General features: G+C 37.2%; 1 protein-coding gene across 3 annotated transcripts in view; it reads right to left on the bottom strand.

Moving 5' to 3' along the window:
* Positions 1-239: 239 nt before the first annotated feature.
* ARK2N (arkadia (RNF111) N-terminal like PKA signaling regulator 2N) overlaps positions 240-24,825 on the bottom strand; it is a 44,056-nt gene continuing 19,470 nt past the window's right edge. For 2 of the 3 annotated variants that reach the window (XM_055698905.1, XM_005446907.4), the window contains exons 3-5: positions 9,072-9,254; positions 4,989-5,115; positions 240-1,322 (exon numbers count right to left, since the gene is read on the bottom strand). In XM_055698905.1, coding sequence (XP_055554880.1) covers positions 1,133-1,322; positions 4,989-5,115; positions 9,072-9,254 — 500 coding nt within the window. In that variant the 3' untranslated portion in view covers positions 240-1,132. Of the gene's footprint in view, positions 1,323-4,988; positions 5,116-9,071; positions 9,255-20,424; positions 20,933-24,825 lie in introns of those variants that run through there. The other variant, XR_008730213.1, reaches the window with a different exon arrangement.

Raw genomic sequence — 24,825 nt, forward strand, 5'->3', positions numbered from 1 at the left:
GCCCTGATCCTGCAACATCTTTGAGGACAGAACTTTAAGTGCTCGAATGGCCCCACAAGTTTCAGAGAACCATCCAAGCTGAACACCAGGCAGCTACTAAAGTACTTTGCCAGACTGGGGCTTCGGAAATCGGGGGGGTGGGGGGGTGGGGGGTGGGGGTGGGGGTGGTGTTTGTGGGGGTTTTTTTTGTTGTTGATGTTGGGGGTTTTTTGTTCCGTGTTTTTGGTTTTGTTTGTTTGTTTTTAAGATGGTCAACAAAGCAACTAAGCAACAGTAGAAATGAGGACTACAAACAAAATATTCAGTTACTCTCCTACTCCAGGCAAGATTCTGATAAAGGTAAAGGTAAAGAAATTCGGCTCTATTTAAGAAGGGGAGGGATGTTGGGCCTTTTTATTACTTTTCTTTTTCCTGTGCTTTTGCAATAATCAGCTGCTACTAAGTCACTACTATTCTTATGCTAAACTGTAATAAGCCATGGGAAACGATCAGTGAAACATAGCAGTAGTCAAGTAGACAGAAGACTCAGCACTGAGAACAGTGTAAACTATAAATTACATTGAAAATAATCTTTTAATTTAAAGCTGTTCAGTGCATATGTTATGGGCCGTTTGTATTAAAGAAAGTCCCTCCTGCTGGTAACATAACCAAATCAGCCTAGCTGTAAATACTCTTGGCCCAGTTTTCAGAAGTGTTCAATACCCTCAGTTCACTGAAATCCGTGAGGACACAGCATTTCTCAAAATCACTGATGCTCACACAGCAAACACTAACTTCTACTAACAAACTCAATATACTGATAAATTAAAAATGTTCTGAAACTGGAGGTGGGAAAGCATGGGAGAATGTAAGTTTGCACACAGTTATTTCTTCAGATGACCACACACAGGTTAGTAACTGTAGATGTGTTTTAAATTTGGTGCTATTGGGTTTGAATTCTGGGAAGAATCCCCCTTCGAGAAGGCAATACCATTTTAAATGACCCTGAAATTATACTACATTCTTATGGAAATGAAAAACTTCAAGAGTTTGAATTTTATAATGCCAGGAACAGGGCTGCTGAAGCTTTAACAATGAATTTCTGTGCCACAAAGGGGAGAAGGGGTGGGGACAGAAACACAGTGACACTGCATTACAGTAGATATTTGCGTCTGGTATCTTCATCCGAAGTGAGGTCTACTACTTCTGGGGGTGAAGACCAATTCTGCTGGGGAGTCACAGCTGTCCATGATTGTGTTTGCTGAGTGTTTATGTACTGTGAGCCTGAGCCACGCCTCCAGGAAGACACACTCTGAATCACGCCTCCCCTGGGATGCACACACCTGTAGCAAGGCAAAACCCATAAAGGATTAAAGCTACTATTGAATTCACACACAAGATTCTCAGCTGCAGTGTTTTATCACTTAGCATCTTGTTAACATGACCCTCTCCAAAATATCCTTGTGGATTTTCCATTTGTAGAGTCCATGACATCTAAGTCCATTTAAATATGTAAACAAAGCTAAGACTAAACTTAAAACTTGGGAGGGGTGGTGGTGATTAAGTTATTCTTAAGAACTGAATTCTGCCAGTGGGTGTAAAGTGATATTCCTTACAAAACACGTGCATGGGTCCCAAGGATCCTGAAGAGGTCTGCCCCAGTCATGTAGTACCACGCATTACTCAGAAGCGTAATTTCCTAAAAGCAGTTCTACTTACTGGACTTTGAGAAAAATTTAAAGTGAGGCTTGATGAGACAAAGAGAAAAGCTATCTTTCTACCTGAGATTGAAACCACGTTCAAGTAAGGACATAATGATACTTTCATTACAATACTTAAAAAAAAGACGTTGTGATTACATTATTACCGCCTTACATTTGATATTTCTTTGGTGGTCTTAACTACAAACATGCCGGGAAATGCTCACTGGTAACAGTACAGCCCCACTTGAGCAAAACATTTAAGCTTTCAGTGATTATAGTCAATGAGACTAAATCGTATATTTAAAGATAAGCACACAATCAAGTGCCTTGCTGAAGTGAGGCAAGATGAATAGAATGCATCTATTTGCACACTATTTTTACCTATTATATTCATAATAGATATGTGACAACTGAATAATCAGAAAAAAACCGAAAAAGACAGACTAATTTTCTAATTAGAAAGATAGACTAATGAAGTGATGACAAGAATTTACTGGAGTCTTTAATGTGATCACTGTTTCCAGCTGTAAGTCTTAAACAAGTGCTAGTAAAACTTCATACACACTGCTCCAAAAATTGGTTTGCTCTTGTAAGCACTGGTGGTGGCTGTAGCTGCTCGTGGCTGCATACATAAGTAGGAGATACTTGGCTGCTGGGGTAACCTTCTCCCATTTCTTTGTGAAGTCATGTGCACTGTATTTCAGGAACCCAGGGTTTCTGCACTCAAATATCCCTGACATTTACATTTTATTTGTTTTAATTTAAGGTAGTGCAGTTGATTTTCTCCAGAACTATGCTCATCTCTCTCTGCTCTGATTAAGAGTTTCATGAAATAGAATGAAAACCCTAATTCTCCAAACTAACTTCTCTGAATATAAATGTCTCGTTTCCTTCCCAGATATGTTATTTAGTTTTGGATGTGATGTTCTGAATGACATTTCTATTACTTCTTCAGTCTTAAAAATTCATACTTAAAGTAGGTCTCTACAAAGAATTGGTAATAAGACTGGAACGCTAACAAAGGCAGGGATTTATTTTTTTTCTAGAAGATTTCTTTTAAAAAGATATATTTTTAAGCATAACTGACAAGAAAAGCTTGTAGCCAAAGCAAACTAAATACGATGTTCAGGCTCAGGGCCTATGGTCCATCTTTCTGATACAGAACAGTCCTTGATGCTTAGGCAAAGCTAGTACTAACTTTCCCCCCTGAAGATGACAAAAAGCAAGCTATAAATTCTCTCACAGAAATGATACCTCACAAAAATAAAAGTGTTTATTCTCAAACAAGTCACACAAGCAGCCAATAGCAAAACGTTCCAATTAAACATTAGCCTAGGGAACGTGCTTTCCAATCTGTAGCTAAGGGTATCCAAGTAAATACAACTAAAAAGGAAGGGAATAAAAAAAACCCTAGGAACAAAACATAGGAAGAGTGCTTATACACATACATGATAAAAGAAATAAAATCTATTGGAGAAAAATTAAACAAAAGGAAAACCATGACTTTGTGTCCTAAATAGGTCCAAGTCGATATTCCAGTGATGACAAACACCACCAATTCACTAGCAAGGTGAAAAACTACAAATGATGGACAGACTCTAGGCTGTCATGACTCACACCAATCCAGTAAAAACATGGAATGTGGAGCACAAAAAAAAAAAACAGTGTGAGCATAAAGAACTGAATCCAAACACCATATTAACTAAGCACGCAAGAAGTACTCATTGGAAACCTAAACCTTTTCCAAATGACAACCCTGTCAGAAGCCCATCAATACTTCGTAACTGCAAGCCTAGACCTGCAAGAGAAATAAAATTCTAAATAGAATTACAACAACTGCAATGTGTGCGTAGTCAATGGAGCCAGTAAAAACCAGTCGATGGGAGATGGTTATATGGACAAAGGAAAGCACAGAAGTGTGCTTTAAGTCCTCCTTGGCTGAAATTATTTCAGTCCGTATCTACTAAAACTGATTTTAAAGAGCAACTCTGCATTTACTTAACATTTTCATTCTTGTAGATGGTAAATATTATCACGGCAAGCAGCATGGAAAGCTCCTGAGTAGGGGACCTCAAGCAGAAGGGTTGTGTGTACATTACACTACACAGATTTACACCAACTAATACTGGAGGGCAAGTCCACACTGCTTAGCATTAGAACAAAGATCCTCCAAGCCCTGGGTCTGCTGGATAAACAGCCAGGAGAGCTACTTCCTAAGGAACCAGTATATTCCAAAAGAGTTAGCCATGCAAGGACTTTCAATATTCTGAAAGTGAAGACTAAATCTCTCTTCCTTCTGCACCTTCAAATTTCCTTTTTTCACATCCAACAGCGCTGGACTGTGCCCATGCTACCTGTACAAATTCCTGCCTGGGAAACTGGGTCCTGCACACCTTCCTTCTTCCTTTCCTCAAGAAAGATGTGGTGAAAGGATGAGGAACAGCTCTGTTCCTTGTCCTTCACACCCCTTTTCCACCCCCAAGCAGCCACCAGGCAGCAGACTACTTTTAAAAAGAGCTTGTCTGTATACTGCTTTAACTTGCTTTCATTCCACCAAATTAACACTCCGTACCATATGAAAATGCCAGTCTGGTTCAACTGCTTCTTAAGACCTCAAGCCAAGGGAAAATCACAGACTAACAAGGAAGAGTAACATCAAAAACCACCTATCAAGTATAAGAGCTGAAGCACAGCTGGACAGCTTTCTGTCAGAGCCTGAAAGAAACCTCTGGCTTCCTCACCCTCATCTCCTTTGGAGATGTGAACTCTCTTGTATCTTGAAATAAAACCAAGATTCATCAGGATCCAATTTTTAAAGGGGCTATCTTATGAAATAATCATTGAAAATTTGATAGTATTTTTACAACTACTGATTAAAGTGAAAGCTGATTAAATGCTTTAAGTGAACATTTTGAAAGGAAACAAGAACGCACATAAATATTTTTGTTTATATATATGCATATTCACACTATGCCTTTAAAATCCAAATTCTTGATGTACATGAGTTTAGTATCTCAATATTGGGTGTTTTAATACAATGTATGTTTAGCCTGTTTATGGTTGATATCAAAACACAAGCTTAAGCCGGATACTTATCAAGTTGGTAACATTCTAAAGAAAAATAGATTTGGACAGCATCATGATCAACAGATCAGAGAAAACAAGTGCAACATTTGCTGACTTTTGGGCATCAGTCATGGATGGATCACTACAGAAGTGGAAGTCAGCAGTTTTTCTTATTGATTTTAGTAATAGAGATTCTTATAAAATCAATGAAATATTAGAGCAAGAAAAAGGAATTCATACCTGGCATGTTCCTGAACTCCAACAATCTCTACTTCACTATCAGAAGAGGTGATACTAATTTCTTCATTGATCTGGGCATTACCAGAAGAGGTTTTGTCACTTGCAAGGAAGCCTGGATCCAAATGACCTACAGATGGGAAAAATGCAAACACAGCCGATGTTTAACAGCTCATACAACTCAGAAATCAGCTGGAAAAGGAATTTCCCAAGTTAAAAAAAATTTAAAAAAAAACCACGAATGAAACGCTGAGATTGGAAAAATCTTAAGTTATCCAACTTTCAGTTCAACACCTAATACTGGATAACCACTGGATTTATCCAGTGTTAACAGCTCTAGGGATGGTGCTCCTACACAAATGTGAACAAAGCCCAACTATTCCATCAAGAACATGATGTAATTAGGCTTTCTAGCTGTTGTCTTACAGCAATGCTACAAGTTAGACTGTGCCCAAACCTCTTTGAAATAAAGAAACAAGACAATCTATTGTCAATAAATCAAACTCAACAAGACTGTGGCAAACAAAGCCTATAGGCTGGACAGAAACATCACACACACCAAGGAAAATAAATTCATTTTCCTTTTTATTTTTTTTCTAAATAGGTGAAGCTGGTCAATGAAAAAACCCAACAAATCCATCCATTTCCAGTCATGCTGCTTCACACATCTGCTCTAACGTTGTTACAAATACTTGGGGGTAAAAAAAATCCCTGTTTTTCATACATTCCATCTACAGCAGAGTTGTTTTTTATTACAGTTCTGCAATGCTACCCAGTTCCTCAGTCTGTCAAACAAGTCCTCTCTAAACACCCAGTGTGGCAGGTTTTGTCTTTTCTGTCAAGTACAGGTAAGAAGGTTCTCCCCCACAATTAGTGAAGCTGTGTTGTGACGTACTAAATGATACTTGCATGGAAAACACAAACCAGCCAAAATTATTATTTGTTTTACAGAAAAGATTTTTTAAAAAATTAAAAAATAAGATTTCAATAAAAGGAGGTAACTTTTTCCTTAAAAAAAAAAAATCACAAAAATCTAGCGTCTCTTTAGCAATAACATGGGGGACATGGGGCAGCCCTGAAGCAGATGACACTACTTCTTGGAAACCACTCACTCAGCTCTGTTACACAGGGGAAGAACCACTTGTTGAGCAGGAAAATTGAGATTAGAAGAATATATTATGCATATCTAGTTTGACTGGACACCTCTTCAAAAATGAGAGGAGGAGGATGCAGTCACAATCCATAGACTTTCAAAGGTGTGCGAACATGCAGAACTGATTATACCCCCAGATGGATCAAGAGGACACAAAGAGAAGAGAATAAACTTCAACAAGCGCCAGGGAAACCTTCTCATAACTGCTTAAAGCACTTGGAAAAGACGCAAGCAAATGGAGGTACAAGAAACCATACTGTACATTCAGCTTTTGAAAAGTGAAGACCCTTGGTGCAACATGTGATCAGAGTCAGCAAAGGAAGGAAATCTGTGTGCTGACATGTACCCGAAGGAGAGGTTTCCACCTCACAAGACAAAAAAGATTTGTCAACTGAACTTAAAACGAATTAATAGCCCAGGCAGACTTTTCCTAATGTTACAGTTCAGTTGAACATTTCTTGGCAAATATCACTGACTGCCAGAAAGTCCCAAAATGGGTCATGCATATTTCTTAATAGAAGTGGCTGGGCACACAGTGAAACATGAAATGGAAGTGCCTAGGGGCTTCGGTTCATGTGCTGGTGATGCAAACTGGGAGCTTTACATGATCACCACCCGCATGATCCGCATCACCCCACTCCTGAACATCGCTGCTGCTACAGCACAGGCAGGGGAAGAGTAACACAATCCTCGGTTATTGATTCACACAAATTGTTATGGATATCAACCTGCCTTGGTATGTTGTATTAATGTATTCACGACACACCAACATTCTGCACCCTTTGCTACACAGAGTAACATCTGGCAATGGGGTAAAGCAGCCCAGGTCTTAAATAGCCCCAAAACAAACCCCTAGAGGTATAAATGGGAGCCCCAAAAGAGCTACCCTGTATTACCACAGCTTTACATTTAGACCAATAAAAAAAGATAACTAGCAGTAAAGAAATCATGATCAGCAGAGTAAATATTGCAAGAGTAGCTGAGTAAATCAGGATTATAGCATACAGATAGATTTACAGCCTCTGGCCATACAAATTTCATGCCTAGTAACATGCCTGTGCTGCTAATTTCTTTGCACAAACACTAGGATGACGCCCAAAGGAAATGTTTTGTTTGCCCTACATCAGGGTTTGCAAAACAGCCCAAAATATTTGCCCATGCACAAAGATGTGATAGTGTGTTCTAATAAGATTTTTCACTTAGATAAAGCTTATGGTGCTGTTTTCCCACGGGAACACATCATTTAATGTCTGTTAAACTAGATACCGGCTGAAGATTACCATTTGTGAACACAATGCAAGATGTGCAAATTCAGCTTTCCAAGTGTGCAATCCTAGACATGGTAAGGAGAAGCCAGTACTGACAAATGCGCAGTCAGAAGTGTACTGAGGCTACAGGGCTCTGGGGCAAGGTGTATGTATGAAGAGAAAGAGATTCATCTTTCTAGCACTGACGTGGCTGCAGCACCAGGAGCAGAGGCATATGGACATGTTCCCATAGGGTCAGAGATGAAGAAGTTTCCTGAAGTTTTCTAGTTTTCTTTTACCTGGCAATCTCTTCCTTGCACGTCCCCTTGGATATAGGTGGAGGAGGACAAACTTCTGCCTGCACTGCAGCATTTCCATAAACGGAAAGTGGAAGAAAGCTTGGTAAGAATTACTACTTTTTGTGTCCTTTGAAGTGTCAATCCATTAGTGCTATATAATAAAAGATAATTTCAGCTGTTCTAATCATTTAATAAATCACTTAATAAAGGAGTGGGCTTGTTAGGGGTCAAATAGCTGTGAGCCAGCTGCTATCCTGCAAACAATACCAGTGAGCTTGGAAAACACTGGCTAGCTGCAAAAAGGCTGGAACATCATCCAGCCAGAGAGCACAGTGCAAATAATGCAACAGAGATTCTCATATTCAAATAATGGACTTGTCCACTCTGTAATAATGGAACACCTGTTTCAAAATCAGCCAACTACTTGTGTTACTTTAAGCCTTATAGACACTGAAAAGTAGCTCAGAGTGACCTGGATACTTCCAACGTAGGTGCCCTTTGGCAGGCTTACGTTTGGGAAACAGCACGGAACAAAAAACTGCTGTGTTCCACCACTGCAGGCAAGGCACCGTGTTTTGTGCAGCTAAAATTCTTAACATGGTTATTAAAAAAATGAGTGGAAAGGAAGGCAATATGTTGGCATACAAGGCTGTGGGATGAAGAAAATAGAAAATATTCCGTTAGCTCTCTGCATCCAAAACACAGTAGCATTTCACATTGTCTGTTGAAGTGAAGAGTTGCAAGCACTTAGTGAAGCTGAACAATTTTTACGATCAACATGAACTTCTCTGAATTCTTCCACAGTATTCCTGCTCCTGCTTTCTCGAAGGAAATCTCTTTGTTGTACCTTGATGGTAAGCCCACTTACCAGCACCTTTTCACCCTTCATCTTTATATGATGCTGGTCTGTCCAATTTTCTAAATTATGTTAGAAGTGTAGATGGAGTATGGGAATAACTAATACTCTTATTTTCAACAAATAAAAAGACAAATGAAAAAAGACATACACATACAATTGTTGAAATGTGATTACTATCAGTTTACTAGCTGGTGGCACAGGTCACCATAATCAACCATTCAGTAACAAGCTTAGCTCATTTTATTTTTAAGAACACCACCATGAAAACCCCTGACCCAAGTTCCGAGTAACAATTAAAGGGAAAGAAAGGAGAAAAATAATTAAGAAAATTAGCATCAGAAATACACTGCAGGAATCTTTGTAGTTTTTATCAGTCATCTTTTGGAATGTCAGACCTTTGTTTTATTGCAAAATCTACACAGGGAGCTTTTAAAGCTCTATAAACTACAAAAATACTGAAAGCAAGAAGGGGAGAGACTCCAACTGAGACACTGGAACAAATGTCAGAGGAAGGAAATTTAAACAAACCTGTGTCAGCGCTCAGTTCACCTAGCAGCCCTCTGGTTCTCCAGGTAGATCTCGAGTCTTGATTTCCTAAAGAACTATTTTGCTCTTTAACTACTGCAGCCGCCAACAGACTGTCCACATTTACCACTTCTGGGTCTGAATTTGTGTCTGATATATCATAATGAGCTACAACTGGAGGTCCATCTGCAGGAGAGAAAAGCAACGTCGATTAAAAGTCAACATACTGTGAAAGACTTTTAAAAGTACAACTAATTTGTTTAAGGGTTAATGCAATCTCCTACATGAAGCTCTTAAAGAACTATATATGATTAAACTGCAGTTAATGAACAAAGTCTGAGATTACAGAGACATTTTAACCTTTGCATACACAAATGTAAGAAAACACAAATGTAAGAAAAACACGTTTATCAAAGTATCAGTTATTCGTGTATTATCTTTTACATTAACACATAAACATCTCCATATCTGACAACATTACATTTACAATCTTAAAAGGATAAAACCTTCATTTTAAAATAAAAAAGTTACAGGACAAAATTTGGCAAGACAAGATATTTATCTAGAGAATTTTACAAAAGTCAAGTGACAGCTTACATTACTTTAGGTTGATTGATTAAAACTAACTTTTTGATATAACTGATCCAATGACAAATTTAACATTAGGCAACTTTCCTTTTGTAACATTTACCCGTCAAGGGCAGGGGAGATTTTCAAAATGGCAATGGTTTTGGCGTTTTGGGGTTTTTTTTCTTCTTTTTTTAAGACCAACAAGAAACAAAACTGTAATGTCCAGTGATAAGCATACTTCTAATTCAATTACCATATGCATTTTTGGCAACCAAAGCAGAGGGGGGGGGGGGGAAGAGGGAAAGAAAACTGCTTGCAAGATTCTGTTATCTGTTCTTGAGGAATAAGGAAAAGCTATTTTTGGTCTATTTTGTTAGGACAGACTATTTTCTTTGTGAGGAATGATTGGAAAGCATGCTAGAAACAGAAGAGGCTCAGAAAAAAAGTCAAATTCAAGACAAAGATTCAACATAGAAGCAGAGAGAACAGGTAAATATTGCAATTCTGAAAGGATGCGCATTTTAACTCAAGTGCCTCCTCTCAGCCACAGCTTATCAACTCAGAGCGGATGAAAGTGGCTGGAGTTCCCACTTCCCAAATGAGGAAAATCAAAGTTTTCTTTGGGCGAAGACTCCACTCACAAAAAGAAACATGAAAAACAGGTGGGGCCAAAGCTCAGCAGCTTTATTCTTTAACTCCAAGGAAGTTCTGGCAGGTGAGTGGCCTCAGGAGTATTCTGTTAGGGGTATGATACATAGAGGGTGTAATTTGTATGGGACAATATAAAATAATCATAAACTAATAATGTGTTTAGGAAGATAGGACCTTCAGAGTTACAAAATAACTAAAGAAAACTTTAAAAGTCGCAAAGAATAAAATGAAAAGCCTTTTTAGGAAAGACAGGTTTCTTTCAAGAGTGTTAAAGACAAAGAACATGATGAACTAAAAGTTTCAAATTTAGTTCTCTGAAAAGCTGTTTTTACTGAGGTTTTCAGGGTGATTTGGGGATATTTTTTTTTTGTTACTTGGTCCCTTCACCATAACTCAACCCACTATTTTAAGAAACGCCTATTCTGTGATTAGCAACACACTTTAAAAGAGTGACCATATTGCTTAAGTTGTACTAAAGAGCAGTTTTGCAACAAGGTATGAAGAAATTCACAAAATATTTCTGATCAGACCTTCCTCCAAAACAACAATTTCATAAAACAATGTTATATTACAAACTTAAAACAGACCCGACAAAAATAAATGGGTAGTTAAATGCCAATGTATTAAAGACCAAACTGTTCGCAACATGAAACGATGATTGTGACTGGAAAAGAAGTCCTGATAATTAACTGAAAGGCAATCTTTGTCTTTGTAAAAGGCGATTACAAAATAATGGAAAACCAAGTTCAAAATTAAGCTGGCTGATGTTCAATTAATTATTTGTGAAAACCGATGATTAAATTACATGCAGAAGTTACAACTGGACTGAATCATGAGAGGCATGTTTTCTTTCAGTCTTATCAGAGTTCAGCGTGAACATATATAATGTGATCTATAAAAATAAACAGTCGAGTGCAGAAGATACGAGGGTCAAGTACAATATTGACTATTTGACCATTTTTTCAGTGTTATCTAAAATTTCAGGAGCTATGTGCTGTTCCTTCAGCTCTTTGTTTCTCTTGCTTCTCACTAAGATCTCCAAAAGCAGAAGCAATTTTTGATTTTAGATAGACGTGTCTACACAAGTAAAATTATATTTGGACAAAAGGCACCAATAGTCTCAAGTCAAAATTGTACCACTCCTACATGTATAATCATGCAAAATGTATAATAAATGTATATACATGCAGAGTGATATTCTCATCACCTACCCATAGAAATAACTTGTGTCAAAGTCTTCATCAGTAGGAAATACAAGCATAAACTTGTTATCTGTAGCTCCACTCTTGTATCTTCCACACTTCCAAACAGCACACCTTATAACTTAGCTTAAATTTAGTATACATCAAACAGACAAAAATATTTTCAATATAGTTTACATACTGTAATTATATTTCTCAGTGCAACAGTCACCAATTTAACAATCTGGAAAAAAACCATCCAAAACCTGCCTATTTACAAAGCAATCACGGCAGAGGTCTATTTTTCCTTTTCTCAGCCTTGCCTTTCAGGATCAGATTTGGAAATGAAAGGCCCCTGACACCAGGGTCACCCATACCTATCATCAGTAAATGACCAACGAGGCCAAAACAACAGCCACAACACTGTAGCAAATTTTAGGATGCCCAGCTTGTACACAAGAAATAAGCAATAAATGCCTGTGTGTGTTAAATAAAAATTCAAACAATAAATAAACCAATAAACTGTAGACAACTATAAGTAGATGAAAGTTGCAGCAATGTCATATTAAAAAAATCCTCTAAAAATCCCCCATTCCCCAAAGCCTGTTTCCTCTTCTATGCTAGAAGGATGGGGCTGGAGGGGTTAAATTTGGAAATAATACTTCCCTAGCCAACTACATGGTCATCCAATGATGTGATGCAAAGTGAATGCGTGGTACCAAGAAATAAGGACAACTGGCTTCAGCTAGGAAATAAATGAAAAAATGTTTTCAGGTTGAAAAAGTAAAAGGATTAACTACAACCATAGTTGTAAAGAAAAGGTAAGTTACAATAGAACCACTCCTAATTACTGACTGTAACAGGATTTCAACAGATAGAAAAAACAGACATCAAAAGAAACCATACCAGAATCAAAGTTTAATGTAGGACAATTAGGAGGTTCCCTGGTCAGTAATTTAAACAATCTATTTAAGAAAAATTGCGTCTTTTGAGAAGCCAAGGTAGCTGGGAGACTTAAATTTCCCTGGTGATAAGTTTTAATTCATTTCTAAAGCAATAAATGCTTGAAAAAGACAAGGTTGAAAGTTAGTAAGTACCAGCAGCAAAATACAGCTGTTGACATTTAATGTTAACAGGGGGAGGGAAAGACTGCCTTTAAAAAAAAAATTCAGAGGCAGAGGTCATCATGGGGACAGCACTTCCAAGTGTCCAATTCTCCCTTAATTAACACAGCTCATCAAAACTAATTCTGCTCAGAAATCAGAAACCACATGCACAAAAATCCATGTCTACACATATCAACTTTCATTCTAAGCTGGCAGCGTAGTAGAAAATTCAATAATGTTGCTCCCATGCTTTTTATAGAGCCACATCTCAACATTCAGCAGTCTAAACTGTGCTGTAAGATCCACGCTCCTATTATCCCTTAATTCATTACAATGACAGGATAAGAAAAAAGGGGGAATCAACTGTAAAATTTCAGCTGTAGGTTAAAAGAAATAATCCTGTAAGTACCACCGTACCTTTACACTGCAACAGTCATGTATAAATACACAGCAGTACTTTATCATAGGAAATAAAAAATACTAGCTGAAGGACTAAATTCCCATTCAGGTTCTGCTAAAGTAATTATTTCTCTTTAGCTTTCTTAAATCTAGGCATGTAGTGCCAAGCTCATCATCTAAACTCCCTCCCACTGTATCCAGAGAGGGGAACTTCAGGGTCATGTAATCTAAGCCTGGAGCATCATTACCTCCCTTCCCTTCCCCACGAAACAAAGGGCTTCAACAACCACTTTAGTCAAGGCACCTAACTGACACTGCTGAATTTATTAAGATGAATTCCAGCCTCAAGGATAGGATTTAAACTTCGCTATATTTTCTCTCCAAGTAGTGGAAAAAGACTGTAATCTCCAGAGAACTATCCTGATTGAAATAATTTCAAAATTAAAAGCCTAATTTTGGTGGTCTGAATTGCCCTCTGGAGTTGTCAAGTGTCTTTGCAGTGAGAAGATGTGAAGCCTTATTTAGGTGTGACTATCACCCTAAGCTTTAAAACACAGAGAACAGGTACAATAATAATAGCAATAATAATTACAGTGCTTTACTCTTACAAAAAGCTTTCCATTAGTGGATCTGAAAGTGCTCTCAGGTGGTCATTAACCTCCTTTTGCCTACAGGGGAAACTGAGGTAAGCAGAGATTTGCAGATGGCTCAAGGCTAACAAGCAGAGGAGCTCTGCTTTGCTAAAAAAAACAAACAACAAAAACCAAAACAACCACAAAAGGCCAAAACAAAAACCCAACACACTCCCCTCAAATCACTGAGCTATATTTAATTGTTAAATGTTTAGGAATACTTTGGTGAAACATGCAAAAGCTAAAAAGGCAACACACGCTCCCAGGTAAATTGCAAGCCCAAGGAGACACAACTTCTTCCAGCCTCACCTTGACACCTCTACTGTGAATGCAGGCACGGCTTTCTCTCATTGCCAGTACTCTAAATCAAATATTTTTATATAATAAAAAAGAATGCTGAGACTTTTAAAAATAATAAAAGATCGAAGAATGCCCTCCTTTACACTTGAAACTTAAATTTAAGAGATAACTTCAAGGAAAACACAATAGATTTTGATACCCATATAAATTTTAAGAGTAGCACGTCATTACAGTCATCAAAATCGTATTTTCTGTGCCAAGAACTAGAACGTTCATCTTAAGTGACTTTCCAAAATAGTTTTGCATAGACATGTCAGTAACTTTGATCCAAACAGAAAGGCTTCACATACAAGACTACAGGCTGAAGCGACAGTCTTTAAGATACACCATACAAACCTGGTATTATTTAAAACATGATCCAGAGATGTGGTTTCATAAAGGATGTGCAGTTCAAATGGCGTAAACTAGCTGAACTTCCCAAAGAAGGATGGGGGAAGGGAGATCTGGTTTTTTTATGTTGTTTAGCAACATGAAATACTTCATTACTATTTTTATTTATTTATGTATGTATTCCAGGTTACAGTAGTTACATTTCAAAATTTACAGGGTTAGGCAAAGAATACATTGTAAATACAATAAAAAAACCAATAGTAGTGTAACAACATTCTCTCAAAACCCATAAAGTGAACAAAATGTTATCAATTAATCCACTCTCCTCACATTTTCCTTCATTTCACAGAGTAAAGCTTTTGTGTTTGGGTTTTTTACCATAATAATATAATAATAAAATCAAAACATCAAATTAGTATCCCTTCTCAGACTGAATGATTTTTAATACATCACATCAAAAAGATCTCAAATTCAAGTCTTGCTGATCAACATTCATTCTTTCAGGCTTTTTGATGACTAGATGGAAAATATCTTGGATTTGTTTTACCAAATTATATATAAGGACATAACAAAGTCTTTTTCATTGTGCGTTAAGCAAAGGCACATGGAACGTGGCCTTGTACTGAAAACATCAGGAAGCAGCGTGCACTTTGTATCTCAGGTAGGATTTATCTTACCTGATGCCACCTAATGATTCACTGATTATGGAAGCAGATAAATTAGCCAGATCTCTCCGCCAGTTTTACTTGCAAAAGCGTATCAGGAGGACTTTGGAAACCATCACACCCAACTCTTACATAGCTATGACAGTTAAAAGAAGAAAAGATCTTGACATAAATACAACTTACATTAGGAAAAGGCAGGCAAACACCCCCCCCATATGCACCCCTCCATAAAACACATTTTTGCAAGTACAAACTGCATCTTCCCAAGGGCAGAGTGATACAGCATTGATGCAGAACTTTTGATGGTCCAGACCCAGATCAGACCCCTGCTCAATCAGCCTGCGAGATTTAACAAGAGCGCTTAAAATCACTTCTAATTTAATCAGCCTATTTTCCATGTGCCTTCATTTTGCTGATCTAACACTACAAGACTAATGAAATTTGTGAGACTGATTTCTAGCTTCATGTTTTGCAAGGTACTGTCCATCTCTCAGTCAGCCTGAATATTTTAGCTTCTACAGTACAAATTACAGAGCGCATTTATTCTAATGCTTCCAAACCTAACTGCCAGCGGTCACAGCGCAGACCCCGATTATTTTAAAAATGTCTACTCAACTTGCCCAATTTACACACATTCATCAGGCAAAGACTCTCCTTAAGGTCAGCTGAAGGATTCTCTGACCAAAAACTGCACAATAATTTCAATTTCTAATCAGGTGAAATGGTAGCCCCATTGAGGTTAGCAGACATTTTCTACTGGTTTTAACGAGGCTAGACTTAATTTCTTAATGCCCTTGAAATATTACTTTAAAAAAAGATTTACAGTATGTGGACACAGGAAGAGACAAAAATATATTAACAAGTGAAATCAGTGACAATAAATACCTTTCAATTTGTAAAACAACCACCAAATGTAATCCTGTTTCACCGAAGTTAAGATTGGTCCTCCAGCCTTAACCCTAGCAGCTCAGATAAAATAACCTAGCAAACCTGCAAAAACACTAAAAGACGCTGTGAACTTAAAAAAATAGGTATGTATATTTCTGCCTGAATTATTTTGTTCTAATACTGTTAAAAATAACACTGAAGAGCAGTATATCTGAAAGGTTTATAATTTTTTTTTTAAATCCCTGCTCAGGTTGTTGGTTGGTGGTTTTTTTTCAATAGAAACACTGAATCAAATTTCACTGCCTTTACTTGAATTTTATTTATGCTGTAAGTTACCTTATTTTTTTTTTTTTCTAAGTAAAACCTGAAAATTCAGATGTATCAGAAGCACGTGAAGCAAACCCCCAAACCCTTGGATAAAATGTGCAAAGGGTGGGATTTCCTAAAGACCTTCCTCGCCAAAGCCCACTTGAGGGAGGGAAGCAGCACAAATGCCTGGGGAAGAACCGGCAGCCAGGTTTGCAAAAACACCACACACTGAAGCCCCTGGACTTCCAAGGACTGCTAAATAGGGACCAATTCAAGGAGCAGATCCTTTAATTTTTCACTTACTGAACTGTCAGTTTGACATGTTAGTGACATTTAAATTCAGCCTTTGTATAAATACTTATTTCTTTTGCACTTGCACAGAAAATGCTTACAAAGTAGCTGTGTTTCACCTGCTGCTAAATCCCGATTCTGCAGTCATACCGGTGTTCAATTACTCTCATGCAGAAACAGTGGCCACACTGAAAACATGTAATTCAATATTAAAAATGGCAATATAGGAAAATTTGAACAGGCCAGTTGGTTTTCAACTGGCACCATCTTCCCTGGAATAACACCAGTCTACACCAGCTGATTGGACTTGATACATTTACTCTTTCAAAGCATAAGTAAAATTCTTTAAAGAAAGTAGAATATTTACTTACTTCATACTGAAGTATAAGACCTAGGGCAATTAGAGAAACTTTAAATTATCATCTGTGATCCTTCACGTCTGTGCAAAACTCCTATTGATCTCTCCTCTACTTGTTATTTTTGGTGCTTTTGAAGTAATTTGTTGAGATGTGAGCATAAATGTACATTCAAAAATGTATCTCTGGGTTGGAAAGTACAAGGGTTTCCTTCTGATAATTTTAAAATAGTCTTACATAAGGCCAGACTGCTTTAATAAGTGAGATTAAAATTTATGTTAAAATTTCAGCTGAAGAAATTTTAACTCCCTGAAAAGTTTCTAATCAAAGCCCTTTGAAAATAAGAGCTTATAATGGAAATCACAACAAACTTAAATGCAGCCACATAATGTAGCAAAAATATTTCCAGCAGGAAAAAATATAAAATAAATCTGAAGATTATATACTGGGAATCAGTTTTCTCAAAGAGATGCTAAAGGCTGTTGCACACCCGTTCCACATACAGACACACCACCAGTATCAGTACCTGAAGGTTGATTTCTTTAGTGCTCTGCATCTTTAAAAAATCACGATACAAAGCAAGAAGAGAGATGCTAGTGTTTAATTGCACAGCTGGCAAAATCCTTCATCAGGTAGGCTATACTACACCCGAACAGGTGGGATTCCCCTCTCAGCTCCTAGGAGGAGAAAGATACTACTTCACATGGAAAACAAGCTAGTGGACCCAGGTATTCAACTGTGTAAATCAACACACGCTATTCATTTCAAAGCAGCTGATCCATGACAACTGAAGATCTGGCTCCAGTTGAGGCAAGTGGAAAAAGCAACCAAACAAAATAAAATTCACCATTTACAACCACTGGTGTTGCACAGGTGTTCTTAACACTAGGTAGCTTTTGTGGGGAAAGTAAGTTAAAATTATATCTAACATGAACTATTCCCCCCCTCAACTGCTGTAACCCACTGCTTGCTCTTTCACAGCTGCTTGCATTGAAAGTAACAATTAACAGTAATGGATAGAAATGAAAGTTTTTAAACTTTGCCTGTAGTAACCAAATCCAAATTTTTATCCATTAATATACTGAATGACTTCAATATTTTAAAATCTTTTTTTAAAGATTACCTAACCAAGATATTGAAGATTGGCAGAAATTTCACTGGCTACATTCTTAAAGTTAGTATCCATTCATGAGGCTCATACATAAATGTGTTTAAGTCTGAGAGATAAATAAGTTCAACTGATCTCCTTGCACAATTTGTTTCAAGATACCTAATTGCTCCATATATACTATTAAAAAAAAGGTTAAGGGCATGCTTACAGACATACTGAGTTAAGTGACTCTTAACACATTAAAAGAAACCAGTCACTGCAAAATGCTGCTTATGCATGCATGGGAAGACTTGTAAAGCTGTCATGCTTTAAAATATGCTGCTCTATCATTGTCATAAAGGGATGTGAGTTTGTGCGCGTGTGTATATATATCTCAAATCTATGAACACCAGAAGAATCCAATTTTTAGTACATCAGCAAATAATCTTCCCTGAAGGATCTTAGATTTAAAAGTTCATTAAACTGCAATCAAACACTAAGTAACTAATTGCATTTTTACCTGAAATGCACACAAGTTCAGATGAGGGAGTTTTCCTAAAAGTTCGTATCAAAATCTTTGTATAAAAATTATGCATGAAGGTGATCTGTAAAGAATTAATTCCAGTACTTAAAAATTATCTCCTGCATAGTCTTTCAAACAGTTACTCTGAAAATAACACAGCTCTCTAACCTAATTTTTTAAACGAAGGCATCACGTACTTAAAAAAGTAAGTCTGGGCCAAGAATAATGTTAACACACCAGTGTTAGTATTATACTGATAACAAAAAGCATTTCTTGAGTTCCTGTTACAGGTTTGATCCAAACCACCGTGTAAATTGATGGAAAAACTCCCACTGACTTCAGGGAGAAAAAAAAAATCAGACCTATAGAAGATACAGTGGTTACGTCCAACAGGAAGAAAAGGAATTACATTAAAATAATTAGGAAAAAAGTGACTGTGGCTTAAAAAGCAGAATAACAGCGCTAAAGGAGACCTATAGTGTTCTCTTTACTTAAACTGTCTATACAGATTTCTAATTTCCATTATTAGAATTCTGATTTCATTTACATTAGAAACTTTTAGCAAGTTCTAACGGATTATAAGTATATGTTTTTGGTAGCTACAGAGAAGTTACTTCACATGAAGAAAGGCCTTAATGGAAAGGTGACCAAAAAATCCCTGTGTGTAGTGATAATACTAAGAATTAAATAGAGATTTCTAATATATAGTTTAAATTAATCCTACTTTAAACATCACAGTTTCAAGCCTGCCTATTCAGGATAACTATCAGTATAAAAAAACCACACAATAGCAAGTTATTGTATTATTTAAATGAAACTAATGTACTGGCATTCCCCACCACAATAACGGTTTCAGTGGTATTCAAACACGGTTCAGAAGAAGCTCTTGCTGTCTGACCCAGACCAGCAACCCACACCCTCAGACCACCCCAGTGTTTACTAATCTGACTGTCAAGCCTTCCTTTAAATTCCTGTGCCAAGGCTCCGTCCATCCGCTGACGGCTGCTTATCTTAGGACTGACACAACTATTTTTATTCCAGCACGAAGGATGCAGTTGGATCGTATATACAGAAAAGGAAGCAGCAGTGCTTTGTGTGCGCAGGTCATGCATGCACACACAGTTGGGTGTGCTTCATCTCACCTAACTTCAGCCAAAACCCGGCTATTCTAAACTGTTTATAAGGGAGGTTTAGACAACAAATGGAAGAGAAAGACATTGCCCAGGAGGTATCCTCTGTAGGTGCTTATCTCTTTCCATTTGACTCAGAGGAGGCCCACACAACAGCAAACTAGACACCTAAAATTAGAGGAGATTACTTCCACCCAAACCCAACACATATATATGTATACATGGGCGTATTTGAGCACACAATGTAAGACAGCTGCTTCCATAAATATGCCATGTGCAACACAGCAGTGACATTAATAAAAACTCAGGACAGATAAGAACTACTAAATGGGAGACAAAATAATCAGCTGTGCACATTTGTTACATATAGCTAAATCTTTAGGGTAAGCTTATTACTTCTGCCTGACAAGGAAGAAGAAAAGACTAATGTACAACATGTTCAAGCTGCAAAACTTGGGAGTTAACAGTTAAGGAAATGTTACGGCTCTGTATTTAGTCTGGTTCTCTAGGGTACTTTACATGTTTAAATATAAAACTTACTTCCTTATATAAATGTTTTAACATGCAAAAAGAGCATTTGGATGAATACTCTGAATAATCCTATTGTAACAAACGTAGCTGTACCGATTCTGGGGTAGCTAAACAAGGATTCTAAGTTATATTTTCCCAAGTCTGGTGATGAAAGCTTAGGGTGCCTCCGCCCTGAACCTTTAAAGGTGTTTCTATGTGTATGCTGGCACATGCATGTGGGTATACTGTGGGGGTTTTTAAACTACATATATATTCTCTATAAATTAAAAAAAAAATATATATGCCACGGTAATAAAACCCAAAAGAGGAAAACAAAACAAACATATACGAAGAGAAAAGCAAACCTGGTTTTTAGCATAATCCAAAGTAACATCAAGATTGCAAAGATCGGATTTCTTTATGATTGATTCAGATCAGGTTCTGCAATATTCCCATTCTCTGGAAAGATAGGTGGAAAATTGTTATTAAAAGTCGCTGGAAACTCTAGCGTAGCATCGACATTTTGATAGCCCACGTAAGAATTAAACGACTGCTGTGGAAGTACTTGGCTATCAGACATCTGTATGAAAGCCCCTGACTGTGTGGTAGGGGGGATTCTTTGGCCAACTAGTTGAATTTTAGGTTCCCTGGGCTCCAGTTGTTGCTTGCTTTCTTCATCTGTGTCAAGACGGGTTAGCTTTTCTATCCACATGCGAAATTTCTCCTCTGTCTGCCTCTGCATCTCGGCAAAGCAGTTCATGGCCTCTTCCAGGACATTGCCTATGCAGTTCCTATCCCACACGGTGCCCCTGTCAAGCAATCCTGGAATTTCCCTGGTCGCTCCTCCAGATCCCCCAGCACGACTGAAGCCAGCTTTAAAGACATTGAGGCCATTTGATAAGACATCATTAAGTAAGCACATAATACTGTTTATTAAGGCATGTTAACTCAGGAAAACAACTTTTCTAATTGTGTCCCTTGGATATGACAATGGGGGAATAATTAACAAATATTAACCAACAGTATTACCATCAAAAAAAAAAACCACAACACAACACCCAAAACACTTTACACTCACTGAGGTTATAGTAGAAATTTTGGCTTCAAAATTATTTTTATTCTAGAATTCTCAGAACAGTTCTGTCACAAAGGTCTTTTTTTTTTAATAAATAAACCAAATTAGTCCAATTCCATTGTAATTTGTTTGGAATTCAACTGGAAGTGTCAAAAACATTATACAATAACATGTTTAGTTCTGTTAAGCTGCGATTCCAAATACTATTAACTGATAAACCTGAATAATTATGTGTATTTTACTTACAAACTTGAACCCTTTTATAATGGACTGTTAAACACAGACAAAATTGTACACAAGATAACAGAGACAAAGGCTAATACAGTGACTGCAGCATTTAAAGTAGCCAAGCCCAAAGCTCTTAGTCTAATTTTGGAAAACACACTGAACACCAATGGAGAGAATACACATCACAGACACGCAAACGTGGGAAGAGATAGGTGACTGCTACGCTAATACAGGGGGCAAAAGCAACCTCTGTTGGGTCTGATGGGCACAGCTACATCACAAGGGTCATCCACAGGACATGCAGGAGTGATCAACCTCACACCAACTAGAAGCCTGCCCTTCATCTCTCAAGCAACCGCCTGTGTGGCATTTCTAGCATTAATTCTAAGCAAGGCAGAAAATAGAGTGTAGTTGGAAGGAAATGGTTCTCCTTCCTTCTATCCATCAAAAATATGGTTAAAATTATTAGCTTTGGGATTATCAGGAAGAACTCTAGCAGCAAGAAGAGAAGGAAGGCCATCCTCATTATCTTACTCTATGTATCAATAAGAAAAGGCAGTGGTATCTATATTTTTAAGTTTAGAGTTCACTGGGGAATCCTCTAGGAAGCAATAAAACCCCAAGAAAACGAGGCTCTGGTACCTGTCTGAGCAATAATAAACAATATGTGCATTGCTGTCCAAACATACAGGTTACCTAAGGTAATTCTGAAACAAGACAAACACCACATAAAACTACACAAAGCAGCTACAGAACCTTACAATATGTAAACGTGAAATTTGTGGCATCCTCTAGCTTAAGAATAATAGAAAAACCCCTAAGAATACGTTAAATCATTGCACAACCTAAGCAAATATTTACTAATAAAAACGTAAGGCACTAAATCTTTATTGGGATTTCACTGTGTACATGAAATTACAGTATTACTTAAACACTACATTCTTTTTAGGAGCTATTTAAATGAGGTATACATAAATCCTTCAGTGACAGCTAAACAAAGCCCAGGATTATTCTCTTATTTCTGAGCAGTAGCAATGCTACCCATCAGGGGTCAAAAATTTTCTATTAAAACCTCTACTTTTTAAAGTCTTCTCTCCCATCTCTTTACCTATCAGACAGACTGGAAATTCAGCATTCACGTCCTCTGCTCAAAAATTAATTCCTTTACAGCAACTAATTTACATCCTTCTGACTGCATTTTAACTAAAAGTAATCAAGTAAAATGATACCTTCTTCCTAAAACGTGGTTTCTTTTGTATAGTCAATGTCTTTTTCCTCCCTGAAAAAAATATTTTTCCTGTTCATATACTCCTGATGTTGAACATCCAGTATGATACTGTTTGTCTTTAGTCAGGGATCTTATCCTAAGTTCAAGTCACTAAATGGCAGCCTTTCTGATTTCCACAGCCTAGACACCTTAAGTTATGTTGAGTACGTTTTAATTGCTATTTAAATCAAGACTATTGATGGTGATATGTGAGGCAATCTAGACTGGCTTTGAAAGTCAAGAATGAACCAGCATGGTAAAAGCTGACAATATTGTTCTGTAAACTGAAGAAACTATTTATTGAAATATACATTATGCTGCAATACTATTTTTAAAAGGCATCATTCATAATATATCTACAATTTACAGTAGCAGCAAATCAATGTTTCAAGTGCTTCCCTCGCAGTTCTTATAAGCCTTACTCAATCTTTACTGGTGGCCTTCAGGGTTAAACAACAAGCCTAAATGCACATTTTTATTATATTCAAAATGCTAGCATTTATCCGATTGGTCCCTTTGCTATCTGTAAGCTTACAGCTCTATAGTTTTTGAAGTTACACCAATTTAAAAGGCAAAGAAATCTGCAATCACAAAGGCATCAGAATCCAAGACTCATACCTTATTTTCAAGACAATACCTCCTGCAAAAACAGCACCTAAGAAGTGCCCCAACACTTCACGGGAACTATTAAGTACTAGCTAAATAATAATATTAAGTTAATTAAGTACTAGCTAAATAAAAATAATAACCAAATCCGAAGTTATTTCATTTCAGAAGTCTGATGGCTTAACAGTTTAAGACAATACGCTGCATCTACATTCTAATTACCAATGGTGGATTCCTCAGAGTTGTTATGCTATCAACATTTTCAAATGAGTATCTTACTCCAAACTGCTCCTAATATTCCCCACCCACCCCATTATATAATTGTCATTCTGAATTATTTCAAGTAATTCATCCCTTGCAAGATGCTTCATCCAAGATCTACACACAATTCCTAAGAGGAAGAAACCTAGTGAGAGTCCCTCACACACAGTGCCACTTCTCTTTGGATTTCTGCATATTAAAAAGAAAATATTTTTTTTTCTTTTAACAAAGTGAGCTACAACACCTTTTCAACATCAGTACTCAAACTTTTAAACAGATTTTTGGAAAGCCTAAAACTCCTATTTCAATTCAGATTTTTTTGAGTTGCAGAAAGCACAATGGCAGTGAAATGCCAGTATTTTCATATTATATTTGAATTTGTAAACACTCTTCCTTACAAGGAAGTGTTTGCACAGAAATAAATATTCATTTCCAGCCTTGCTCTCATGCCAGTTTCATTCAGAGTAATTTGCATGGTCAAATTTCAGATTGTTTATAAAGGAAAAACTTTCAACAGCAGTAGGTCTAGTAGAACCTATTTCAGGACTCAAAGACCATCCTCTTATGCCATGAATGCTACCTGGTGTTTAAGAATGGTAAAATCCTAAATGCCAACAGAGAGGCTCAATCATTAAAAGGTAAGAAATTGCTCTCATCTGCAATAATTAAAAAAATCATGGCATTCCCTGAATTAAAGAGCCCAAGAACACAGCTGCTTCGGTCATTGAAAAGATTCTCAGTAGCACCCATGAAGTTTAGCTTGAACCTGTATTTTCAGGTGTAAATTAATACCATATAATGCATTCAGAATAGTTTAACATATATTGTGCTTAGCTCTTACTAAGCTCACAATATTTGTATTGAAGTACCACCTGTAAGACCTCAATTCTTTGCTCTTCAATCTTTCTTGAGAAGAAAAACAAGCCTGCCACTATTTTAATCCACATTACATCTGAGTTCAGCAGAGACCTGACTATTGCACAACTGCTCGGTTCCCAACTTCATGGCATTATGTATTTCACTGAACATTTTCCTTACCTTACTAATTTAGCCGAACATTTCAGAGCCAGTGATGCAGATGCTTTGAAAAAAAAATAACTGTACTAATAAAATGGAAAAGGTTTAGTTACACAACATGAAAAACTAGTGTTTTTCTCAAACGTGCCACCTCAATTTGCAGACCACATGCAAGCGAACTGCCTCCTGTAACACTGCATGTGTCGACAGAAGGTTAAGGGCCAGACTAGGTATAACTTTCATACATGAAAGCCACATTAACTTGTTACTAAAAATTTTAGAGCATCTCTGTTGGCAACGCTATTTTCAGGC

The sequence above is a fragment of the Falco cherrug genome, chromosome Z (assembly GCF_023634085.1).
Source record: "Falco cherrug isolate bFalChe1 chromosome Z, bFalChe1.pri, whole genome shotgun sequence".
In the NCBI taxonomy this organism is placed as follows: Eukaryota; Metazoa; Chordata; class Aves; order Falconiformes; family Falconidae; genus Falco; species Falco cherrug.